Source organism: Bombina bombina, chromosome 8, assembly GCF_027579735.1.
Source record: "Bombina bombina isolate aBomBom1 chromosome 8, aBomBom1.pri, whole genome shotgun sequence".
In the NCBI taxonomy this organism is placed as follows: Eukaryota; Metazoa; Chordata; class Amphibia; order Anura; family Bombinatoridae; genus Bombina; species Bombina bombina.
Window position 1 is genome coordinate 174,224,841 of NC_069506.1, and position 13,495 is coordinate 174,238,335.

Sequence of the window (13,495 nt, forward strand, 5' to 3'; positions counted from 1 at the left end):
GCACATCAGTTTATTTATAGTCACAACAAGCCTGTACCTCACACACTGAGTATTTCAATACAGTTTTAAGCTGGTTTGTTCTATGGACTAAATAAAGCTTCAACTGTTTCCAGTGAGTCTATAATTTACAAGATAACAATTATGTGTTTTTTGGGGGATATTGGGGCACTAAATGACAATATGGCAGATACTAGTCTGGTTTTCACATCATCAAAAACATGACGACTATAATGTGCATTGCTGGCAATGGTGTGGTGATGGCAGAGTAGGGGTGGGGTGACTCAAAAAGTATAAATCTAAAAAGACTGCACATTTTGTTAATGGAAGTAAATTGGAAAGTTGTTTAAAATTGCAGAACCTATCTAAATCATGAAAGGTTATTTTTGACTTGAGTGTCCCTTTAAATATTATGGATTACTGTGACACACTGACAGACCAGGAATCCCTTGTCATGGGTGGCGGGGTGGCCTGACCAATGGTTTAGTAAGGGGCCACAAATTTCTAGTGGCGGCCCTGTTGAAGCCAAAGGGATATGTTTGTTTGTACAAATACTTCAATATACAAAGTGAAATAGACACAATATTAGCAGCGCTAACAAAAAAGGTCAACTTATAGGTACTGTGTATAAAATGTGAACATAAAATGTCATTTAAAAATCAGTTAGATAAAAAAAACTATATTTTTGTATCTATATGTTTCAAATGGTGTTACACACACTTTTATATGGCAACTTTGTGTGTCAAAAAACTTTTACACAAACTTGATGTTTTTTCACCAAAATGATCCTGAAATAAAAGTCAGAGGATTCTTAAAGAGTGGAGCTGCTGTAGAGATAGCTTGTTAGTTCCCTTAGGGCAAGTATGAAATCAAATCTGCAGAGTATATAAACACAAACAGCACATCCCAAGATTCAAATGTATTTAATAAAACAAGTTAGCGCGCAAAGCATAAAAACACACTTACTGGAAGTATCTATAGGAATTACATATAAACAGAAGTCCTCAAGTAAGGTCTGCAATAAGTTGAGGAACAAAATCCCTTGTTTGTTCCTTTGTCAATTGTCAGTGTAGTGGCTTGTACTGTATGTTGATAAATCGAACACTCTGCTTCTGAGCATTGGGAGACCCACTACGGATCCTACCAGAGGACACAACACCCAACGCGTTTCTTCCGGTATCGTCCAGACTTTATCAAGGGTTACAAATACGTCAGTATCATTTACTCACAGGCTGAAAAAGCAAAAATCCACAGCCCTTTTAGTGGTCGGAGACAAACATGAGAACATTTTTTTTTTCTGAAACTAAGCATTAAAACTGTAGTACCCTTTTTTAGATGATATACCCTCTTAAATACAACAAAACAATTTTTTATTGTTCCTTTGTTTAGTTCAACACTATCAAGAACAGTTGTATATCAATTTGATGCAAATGATAGTCCCAGGTACCAACTGTGTATGTGCATGATTCAGTGTGTGTGTGTGACTGTGTATATATATATATATATATATATATATGTACTGTATATATATATATATATATATATATATATATATATATATATATATATATATATATATAAATGTAACATTCTCTGTAGTTTGTGACCAAAGCAAAAAATGTAATAAGACATCACACATGCACCTGTCATATATAAAGTTGTCACTGTCACATGGAAAAAATAATCTAAAAATTGTATCCATCCCATATTTAATTAATAGCAAACCGGTAGATTAATACATTAGGATTGTATGAGTCAAGTCCATGTGATTGATACAGTGACACCCAGAAACCTCCTTCCAAAACTTTATAGTTATTTCAATACTATCTATTAATTATATAGTCTCTAAGGCGTTAGGCTATCAAAATATTGATCCTATTAATAGATTTAAAAAAAAACAATGACTTGTGGTGGCATTATATGTTGGTAAATGTACCTTTCTCTATAGTTTGTATATCTGTACACTGAGGAACAAATTAGAATACTTATTCAGCAATGGTGTGGTATTTGTATAGGAGTTACTTGTTATTGTTGTTTAACTTATCTATGTCATATCCTGTAGTTCATCTATTTACTGGGAAATTTGTTTTAATGTGTAACATAATTGCATGTTTCATGGCAGCACAAAGCTTATGACACTGAAAAATAATATTTTTTGGAGCAAGGTGTAATTTTAATTGATATTTCCAATATTGATAACATTTGTTTGTGCTTAGAATTTTAGCTGTTCTCTGCAGATATACTTTTGGATCTGCAGGTGGCTGGGGGAGCAGGCTAAGAATTGCCCATGATTATGTCTCTAAATATCCTTTGTAGTACTCCAGTCTCTCTTAGCCACATTTCCAAATCAAACCCCATAGTCCTGCAGTTCCTCTCAACCAAATGTCCACATCAACTTCAGATCAGCCCCATGACTCTGCAGGAGGTCTAAACCATATGTCAACGTCAGAGCTCAGATCAAACCCCATGACCTTGTGGTCCTATTCAACCAAATGCCCACATCAGACCTTAGATCAGACTCATGACCATGCAGTTTATCTTAACCAAATGACCACATCAGACCTCACATCAGACTCATGACCATGCAGGTTATCTTAACCAAATGCCCACATCAGAACGCAGATCAGACTCATAACCATGCAGGTTATCTCAACCAAATGCCCACATCAGACCTCACATCAGACTCATGACCATGCAGGTTATCTTAACCAAATGACCACATCAGACCTCACATCAGACTCATGACCATGCAGGTTATCTTAACCAAATGACCACATCAGACCTCACATCAGACTCATGACCATGCAGGTTATCTTAACCAAATGCCCACATCAGACCTCACATCAGACTCATGACCATGCAGGTTATCTTAACCAAATGCCCACATCAGACCTCACATCAGACTCATGACCATGCAGGTTATCTTAACCAAATGCCCACATCAGACCTCACATCAGACTCATGACCATGCAGGTTATCCTAACTAAATGCCCACATCAGAACGCTGCTCCATAACCCTGTCCGCCTGCTCTGAGCAGGCGGACAGGAATCGCCACAATTCAACCCGATCAAGTACGATCAGGTTGATTGACACCTCGCTTCTGGCGAGTCTGCAGGGGGCGGCATTGGCATTGCACCAGCAGCTCTTGTGAGCTGCTGGTGCAATGCTAAATACGGAGAGCGTATTGCTCTCAGCATTCAGCGAGGTCTTGCGGACCTGATCCGCACTGTCGGATCAGGTCCGCAAGACCTTTGATACATAGGCCTCAGAGCCTGCAATTTTAAGCAACTTTCTAATTTACTCCTATTATCACATTTTCTTCATTCTCTTGGTATTTTTATTTGAAAAGCAAGAATGTAAGTTTAGATACCGGCCCATTTTTGGTGAACAACCTGGGTTGTCCTTGCTGATTGGACAGCACCAATAAACAAGTGCTGTCTATGAACCACAAATTGGCTAACTCCTTAGCTTAGATGCCTTTTTTTCAAATAAAGATAGCAAGAGAAAGAAGAAAAAATTGATAATAGGAGTAAATTAGAAAGTCGCTTAAAATGGCATGCTCTATATGACTCACAAAAGAAAAAAATTGGGTTCAGTGTCCCTTTAAGTGGCTGGAGGAGGCTTACAATAAAAACATGTCTTTAAATCTGCACTATTTAGAGGAATATCATTGCAAACTGCATGAATATCGCACAGTATTGCTCGATAATGAGAGAGACACAGAGAAAAATGTGTTGCAGTAAAAAAAGCAGAAAACCAACAAACTTCAAAAATGTATTAGTTTAAAAAAATACTGTTATCGATTTGTAGTTTATTATGTTTAGAATGTAAGTACCTTCAGCTTAAATGTCCCTACTTTTAGATCAGAAGCTGGAGCAGTGAGACTGATCTTGTTACTTGATCTGTCATTCACAGCAAGAAGTGACTGAAGGTGCATTTATAGATTGCAAACAGTTCATCTGTTTGCATAGGGCTGTGAATAGGGATGGGCGAATGTGTTTTTATTTGAATTCGAATGTTAGAACGAATGTTAGTGTAGAAATTCGATTTACATAATAGAATTTTGATAAGAATGAATATTCTTAAAAATTAGATTTTCAAATGTTAGTTACAGTTTTCGAATGTGACTTTCGAATTCGAATATTACATTTATAAAACACAATTGTAGAATAGAAACACTATTTCGAATTCGAATGTCACATTTAGAAAACACATTATTAGACTAGAAATACTATTTTGAATTTGAATGTGACATTCGAATTCGAATGTCACATTCAAATTCGAATATTACATTTAAAACACAGTATTAGACTAGAAATACTATTTCAAATTCGAATGTGACATTCAAATGTAGCATTCAAATTCGAATATTACATTTATTAAACACAGTTGTAGACTAGAAATACTATTTCGAATATGAATGCCATATTTGAATTTGAATATTACATTTTGAAATTGAATGAATACATAGTTAAACATTCTATTATTCTAACGAATATTTTCGAATTTTATTGAAAAATTCAAAAACGAAAATTCGAAAATAGAATGTTAGAATGTTATATAAACATTCGAAATTCGATTCGAACGAACCAATGTATAAAAATTTGTTTTAAATTTAGAATTTTAAAAAACATTCACCCATCCCTAGCTGTGATTAAAGGAATATGTTAAAAATAGTGTTGAATGGTAATATCAATTGTTCTGTGCTGTGACATTTCATGTGTTTTATAGTATGCAAACCAGGTCATTTGTACAGATTTACTGATATAATATTTATATGTAGTGTCAAACTATAATTGTACGCAACAAAACATTTCTAATGTTTATCATTTTCAGCTTTAAATGTATGACAATATTTTGGAGTTCCTGGTCTTTTTACAAAAAAAATACAAAATATATTATTTCATTTTTATCTTTCTCAGTTGACTTTTCTTATTTTTGGGAATGTGAGATAATAAAGACCTGTCATGTATTGTATAGAAAGAGTGCCAAGAGACAGGCCCACCTATAGCACTGGTCAAAGGCTATCTAGCTAGCCTGAAGGGGAATGGTAGTGGGTTGTGTGATCAGAGCGCCGCACGAACAAGGCCAGGTAACTGAAAACTCCAAAGGTGTGGAGTAGAATAAGTGGTGATAATCAGGTAGTATATACGGAAAATGTAATCATACACATTAGTCATGAAACAGAAATAAATACACAATCATAAAATGTGGATCCACAATACATACAAAAGTAAAAAGTAAAAAACATAAAACAATTAGCATAAAAGAGCAGGTTGATAACGGATGTCCAGCTGGTGGACCTCAGCCTAGTATTGGTGATACCCAATAAGAAGGGTGTGAAATTGCTGAAAGATCTGTGTTAAGGCTGTGAAGGTGTGGTGGTGTAAGAGTGGTGCAGAGTGGACAGACCTGTTGGTTAATGTTCAAAAGAGTTCTTATGAGGTTGTAACCTGAATGTGGCGACTTAAGATGATGTGATTTAGTTGGACGTGGTCCGAGGTGGTGTAGTTAACACAATAAAAATGTAAAATTAAAAAAAACAACAGAAAAAAAGATCAAAAATCGAAAAATGAAAATAAAACTAAAGGAGAAAAATTTTGAAAAAATAAAAAAATGCTAACAAATTTCATGAGAGTCACACAGACTGTGTAGGTGAATATCAAAAAGAAAAAGTGTGTGTATACACAAAATAAATTGTAATCCAATGTGAAAAAACAGTTAATATTGATAGTTAAAACGACCTTATTTCTTGGTGGTGAGATTCCTTTCTTAATGGTGAGAACCCCTGTGATGGATTTAGATAGTCTCGCAGTGAGTGGCTTGTAGTCTCTCCTGGTGGCGAGAATCCCTGCGGATGGATCCTTGGTCTCTCAGTTCATAAATTCAATGTCCTAAAAAATAAATTATGAGGCGGCGGACATCAATCTGCACGATCGCATATGATTGGGTTGATTGATTTTACTTGCTAGCGGCCGATAGGCCACAAATCTGCAGGGGGCTGCATTGCACAAGCAGTTCATCAGAACTGCTTGTGCAATGATAAATTTATCAATGTGCGATGGACATGATCCGCTACAGCGGACCATGTCTGCTCGCCAGGGCCACCACTAGAAATTTTGGGGCCCTGACTTAACCATTGATCAGGCCCCCCGCTCCTTTGACATGTGCAATTTTTGACCAAGTGACTAAAACGTACATACACTTTATTCTTAAGTGTCTATTTAAACTTGGAAATGTTGTAAAGGTAGTAACATACACACACACACACAGACACACTCATACACTGAAACACACACAATCACACATAAGGATTCACATATAGACACTCTAGCAGACACGCAAAGAAACACACTCAGACACAGACACCCAAACAGACACTCAGCACTTGTTTACATTGACCTGACGACAAGTAATGAGGTAAACTACAGTTTTGTAAAAAAAGGAGATTTAGAAAACAAAATATGGAGTTCTGATTATCTTTTTGTAAAGGAAGATGACAACTAAATGCTGTTGTCATCAGAAAACACACAAAGACATACACACACAGAGAGACAACCACATAAAACACAGAAAGAGATACATACACACACCCTCAATGAGACATCCACAGAAAACACACAAAGACATACACACACCCTCACAGAAACACCCATAGAAAACACACACCCTCACAGAGACATCCACAGAAAACACAGAGATACATACATACATACACACACACACACCCTCACAGAGACATCCACAGAAAACACAGACATACACACCCACCCTCACAGAGGCATCCAGAGAAAATACACAAAGACAAACATACACACATCCTCACAGAGACACCTATAGAAAAAGCTCAAATACATATGCACACACCCTCACAGACATCCACAGAAAATGCACAAAGACATACACACCACCCTCACAGAGAGACCCACAGAAAAAAATACATACACACTCATAGAGACCCAAACCAAAATCAGAAATTAAGAGATCACTTTTTAAAGAATCATATTTGTAAATGTACAAACAAAAATAATTCTGTGAATTCAAAATTGTACATTAATGATCTGGGTAGATGACTAGATGAAGAAAAGTACTTTTAAAAGGTTGACATATGTTTGTTTGTTTTTTTTCCTCATTTTCCCCAACTAAGAGCACCACTTCAAATATGGGTTATATCTATATATAGATCTGGTTAAATGCAGGATTTAGGCTTGTTGGTATGTATTTCAAAATTAAGTCAGCTGTAGTGTAAACTGAACAGTTTTAAGTTAACCTGTCTCATTTCAAACACTGAGCAATCTTAGTCTGAAAATATAACATTTTATGCAGATGTAAAAATCTTAGATAAAATGCCTCCTTGCATCTGGAAAGTCCTTGCATAAAGGGGCAGTAAACTGGAATGTAATATATATATATATATATATATATATATATATATATATATATATATATACACATATCTGCCAAAAGGGCACCTACCACTTGTGTATTGAGGAGGAAACATTTCTGCATGGTTTTAAATATATAATTTCTACAGCATTGTCAAATAATCATAAATACACTGCTGCTAAAAAAAATGTGTTTTTATGGACCCCTGGCCCCACCATACAACTACTACCACACTGAAGTTACAATCCAAAAATGCACAGAGAAATAAAAAAACATTTGCTAAGTAAGTCCTACCTCCTCTGCAAATGAAAGTGATCTTCCGTCTGACTCAGGCACACACTGTACAAACAAAGTGCCAAGTCTGTCTCACACTGTGCATAAATCCTCTCAAATGCTAATAATTTACTCCTTGTAATAACATTTCCCATGCTCAATTAGCTCTCTGCTGTAGTACCCACTGGTGGCTGCCAAAATTAAAAAAAAAAAATTAAAAAAAAAAAAATTTTTTTTTTTAGTTCTTGCCTCATGGGGCCCCCCTGGCCCATTGGACCCCTGACAGGAGTCACCCCTGTCACCCCCTGATGGCGGCCCTGCAGCTCGCACTTTGTTAAATCGGCCCCATATTCTTCAATGATATTCTTAAATATTACCATGTAAACATGGTACGTCTCTATCGTTAAGGGGTTAAGTAACATGGATATGGTGACTGTCTATATATATATGCTGCCCATGTCAAATGAATTCTGGCTCTTATGGTCCACAATTAGTCCTATTACAGAACCAGCCCTGTCTGGGAGAGTAGGAAAACACAGTGCACATTGGTAGATTGCAGTAAAAGCAGGTAAACTAAGAAATGGACATTGCATTGTTTCATATACTTAAAAATGTTATGGAGGATAGTGGCAGCCATTTTAGATTGTTTTATTATATACATTCTTCTATATGAAATCCAGAATTAAATGAGTGTATGTATTTTATCATCTAAAACTGGAAGAACAAATCAGGAATGAACACATTTCTTCTAGTTATAATTGCAAAACTTTCTTTGTGTATTTCCACTAATCTTCACAATATTTGTCATCATCACTTAACCCTGTAGTGTACAGAAACAATAACCACATTACTCTTTATTAGCAATTATATTTATTTTTACTTTAAAGAGATAGTAAACCCAATTTTTTTCTTGTATGATTCGGACAGAGCATGCAATTTTAAGCAACTTTCTAAATTACTTCTATTATCAAATTTTCTAAATTCTCTTGGTATCTTTATTTGAAAAAGTAGGAATAAAAGCTAAGGAGCCGACCCCTTTTTGGTTTCAGCAGCCTGGCTAGCGCTTGAGATTGGTGGCTACATTTAGCAAAGCAAAAAGCAAGTGCAACCCTGGTTCTGAACCTAAATGGGCCGGCTCTTAAGCTTACATTCCTGCTTTTCAAATAAAAATACCAAGAGAACGAAGAAAAATTGATAATAGGAGTAAATTAGAAAGTTGCTTAAAATTGCATGCTGTATCCGAAGAATAAAATAAAAAAAATTGGGTTTACTATCTCTTTAAATTTATTTGCCAATTGTAAATGTGTGTAATAACAGTTTCATATTGCAAGATTACAATTTTTTTATTTTTTTTGTGATCTAGGAAGAAGATAAGTGATTCAAAATGAGCTCTTCTTCGCCTCGGTATGTATTACTGATATGTGTTTGACAATATAAAATATATGAGAAGGTTAAAGGGACAGTCTACACCAGAATTTTTATTGTTTTAAAAGATAGATAATCCATTTATTACCCATTCCCCAGTTTTTCATTACCAACACAGTTATAATAATATACTTTTAACCTCTGTGATTATCTTGTATCTAAGCCTCTGCAAACTGCCCCTTTATTTCAGTTCTTTTGACAGACTTGCAGTTTAGTCAATCAGTGCCTGCTCCCAGATAACTTCACGTGCACGAGCACAGTGTTATCTATATGAAATACGTGAACTAACACCCTCTAGTGGTGAAAAACTGTTAAAATGCATTCTGAAAAGAGGTGGCCTTCAAGGTCTAAGAAATTAGCATATGAACCTCCTAGGTTAGGCTTTCAACTTAGAATACCAAGAGAACAAAGCAAAATTGGTGATAAAAGTAAATTGGAAAATTGTTTAAAATTACATGCTCTATCTGAATCATGAAAGTTTATTTTGGCCTAGACTGTCCCTTTAACATTGCTAGAATGTTTATACACATTGAACGATAACCTGCATATCATTATTGGGTTTTGGTTTATAAGTGCTTTTGGAATGCAGAAGAGAAAATTAAACTTTCATGATTTATACAGAACACACAATTAAAAATAAAGACTTACAATTTATTCATTTTATTAAATGTACCACATTATTTTGGACTTGGTTGAAACATCCTTTTCTTTCATACAAGTGGTGAGAGTCCACGATCCCTTACTCATGGGAATTACTTCTCTACCGCTAGGAGGCGGCAACATATCCCAAACCCCAATAGCTCCTTGCTATCAGGGGACCCATACACAAAGAAACCCATTATCAGCATCATCAGAGCTGCCTGAGCCTTACCTCAAGAAGACACTCCAGAAGAGCAAGCACATCTCCATGGATAACATAAAACAGAGAAGAGATCACACTCCCTCAGATGAAGGTGGTGCCATTACAGCCATATGACTACATAACACCATAATGGCCCCATCTATAGAAACATTGCCACCTATAAAGCCGTAAGCAGGGATGGTGGGAACACGCTGATGGAAAATAACACTACACATGCTGTGTCTGTGCGGGGGCTTGGGGGGGCCCGATGAGGACATGGATACCAAGCTGGTCTATCCCCTGTTTGCTGACACTTCCCCGGTCGATTACCATAAGGTGTATATCCCACAACTGGACTTTTGCGCATTGCATGCCTCATCGCATTCACCCTACAAACAGCTTTGTTAACGGGATGCCAAAGTCAGTCGCATCATCTCTGACAGAGGAGGACGCTTCCCGATAACAGGAGAGGGTTGAATATAATAAAAAGGGAAATATTCTCTGAGCTAGTATACAGAAAGCTCAAACTAGTTGTGTTGGCTCCCCATAAAAGTTCAGTGCGTGTTGCATTGTTTTGCTGTGCTTTGTTTTTTCTCCCTTTCCCCTAATTACGCGTCATAACGTTAGATAATAGCAATGGGCTCATCTTCTTTGTACTACTGACCTAATTGAATGGACATTAATGATGATCAAGCACTTGTTTGTTATTTTAAATTCTTAATAATGATATATGCTTTGGAGATTCCTTACCTATGCAAAAACAAGGGATATATGGTTTACAGGGACACATAGTAACATAGACATGTTTGCCCCTATCTATCATAATGGCACCTGGAGATACACACCCCAAAAGGGGGTTGACATTGTGGTCCGCGGCCGTGACCGCAAGGAGAACTGTGTTTCAACAACTACATCACATCTGAATACCTGTCCCCAGCAATAGTCTATCTCCACTATTATTCCCATACAGAAAACCCCACATATGTCACCCAAACAATCAGATATCTTACTCGATATCAGACTTTAATATCCAACCCTCACCACATAGAAAAAAGTAGACCCCCATAAGACTGAGCATATTTCAAATAACTCCCTATCTACCAAAAATTAGACACAAGTCAAGGAAGTTAGACTTCTAAACAAATATTCAGACTCTAACCTTTTTTTAAGCAAAAATTGATAGCTAAAATGATCAAGCCCAAACTTTAATATAATCTCCAGGACTCTCCTAGAGGTTACTTTAGTTATATTGCCTTTCATAAAGCATAGTATTACATGTTATAAAAAAGTCTGTTCTAGGGCACTGCATCTTGTTAACATAAATATATCTATAACATTAGAGCTAGCTTTATATTTCTAGATGCATAGTTTATATGTTTGTTCTCTACCCAGTTTTGTTTTTTCATTTTTGTTTCAAACATAACACCTTGGACTCGGTCTCACATAATCTCAAAGGTCCAAGAGTGGCCTAATATTTAGAAATAAGGGGGGGGAGGACAACTTCTCGTCAATATCTCAGAGCTGATATGATATGATTATTTGATTTGTTGCCTATCATTTGAGAAGTGTGTATGTATGCTATTTATAAAAAAAAGCATGTGATAAGAGGCTGACGTTAGTGGCTTAGAAACAGGTAGAAATTAGAGGTTTAAATGTTATAAAGTATATTAATCTAACAATGTTAGTTGTGCAAAGCTGGGGAATGGGTAGTAAAGGCATTATCTATCTTTTTAATCTATCTATTTTTATCTATCTTTTTAAACAATAACAATTTTAGTGTAGACTGTCCCTTTAATAAGAATGGGCGAATGTGTTTATATTAGAATTCGAATGTTAGAACAAATGTTATTGTAATTCGATTTACATTAACAAAAGTTATTGAAATTCGATTTACATAAAGAACGAATATTCTTAAAAATTCTATTATAGAATGTTATTTACAGTTTTCGATTGTCACTTTTAAATTCAAATGTCACTTTTGAATTTGAATGTGACATTTGAATTCAAATGTCACATTCAAATTTGAATATTACATTTATAAAACACAGTTGTACACTAGAAATACTATTTCGAATTTAAATGCTACATTCAATTTGAATGTAAAATTCTAATTTGAATATTACATTTATTAAACAGAGTTGTAGACTAGCAATACTATTTTGAATTCTAATGGGACATTCGAATTGTAATGTGACATTCAAATTTGAATATTACATTTAAAAAATCACAGTATTAGACTAGAAATACTATTTCAAATTTGAATGTGACATTCGAATTCGAATGTAGCATTAGAATTCAAATATTACATTTATTAAACACAGTTGTAGACTAGAAATACTATTTTGAATTTGAATGTGACATTCGAATTTGAATGTCCCATTCAAATTCGAATACTACATTTCAAAATTGAATGAATACATAGCTAAGCATTCTATTATTCGAACGAATATTTTTGAATTTTATTAAAAAAATCGAAAACAAAAATTTGAAGTTAAAATGTTATATAAACATTTCTTTCATGTAATTGGCAAGAGTCCATGAGCTAGTGACGTATGCAATATACAATCCTACCAGGAGGAGCAAATTTTCCCAAACCTCAAAATGCCTATAAATACACCCCTCACCACACCCACAATTCAGTTTTACAAACTTTGCCTCCTATGGAGGTGGTGAAGTAAGTTTGTGCTAAGATTTCTACGTTGACATGCGCTTCTCAGCATTTTGAAGCCCGATTCCTCTCAGAGTACAGCGAATGTCAGAGGGACGTGGAGAATATTACCTATTGAATGCAGTGATTTCCCTAAAGGGGGTCTATTTCATAGGTTCTCTGTTATCGGTCGTAGAGATTCATCTCCTACCTCCCTTTTCAGATCGACGATATACTCTCATATACCATTACCTCTACTGATAACTGTTTCAGTACTGGTTTGGCTATCTGCTATATGTGGATGGGTGTCTTTGGTAAGTATGTTTTTATTTCTTAAGACACCTCAGCTATGGTTTGGCACTTTATGCATTTATATAAAGTTGTTAATATATGTAATGTACTTATATTTGCCATGAGTCAGGTTCATGTATTTCCTTTTGCAGATTGTCAGTTTCATATTTGGGAAAGTTAATATTGAGAAATATTTTTCTTACCTGGGGTTTAATCTTTTTTTCAATTGACTACTTGTTTTAATTTGTGGGCTGTCTTAGGCTCGCGGGTGCGCTAAATGCTACACTTTAGTGCGTCATTCTTGGTGCGAGAATGTTTTTGGCGCGGAAAAGCACGTCCGTTGACGCAAGTTTGTGATTTCCGGTGTCGTAGTTGACCCAGGGGTTCACACAGGGTTGCGTCGTTAGTGACTAGAGTGTGTCATTTCCAGACATAGTTGGCACCAAAAAATGTTTTAGATACATTGTGCGTCATACTTGGCGCCAAACTTTTTCATTATTTATTGCCCAATTGCTTTTTCCTCTTGCTTTTTTCTAAGTCAGAGGGCTATGCTATTTGCATTTTTCCCATTCCTGAAACTGTCATATAAGGAAATTGATAATTTTGCTTTATATGTTGTTTTTTCTTTTACATT

General features: G+C 35.5%; 1 protein-coding gene across 1 annotated transcript in view; it reads left to right on the plus strand.

Annotated features, from left to right (window-relative positions):
* The window catches only part of EPS8L1 (EPS8 like 1), a 190,044-nt gene that overhangs the window by 38,130 nt on the left and 138,419 nt on the right, over positions 1-13,495 (plus strand). Inside the window, exon 2 of the mRNA XM_053690709.1 lies at positions 9,021-9,061. Coding sequence (XP_053546684.1) covers positions 9,042-9,061 — 20 coding nt within the window. The 5' untranslated portion in view covers positions 9,021-9,041. The remainder of the gene's footprint in view (positions 1-9,020; positions 9,062-13,495) is intronic.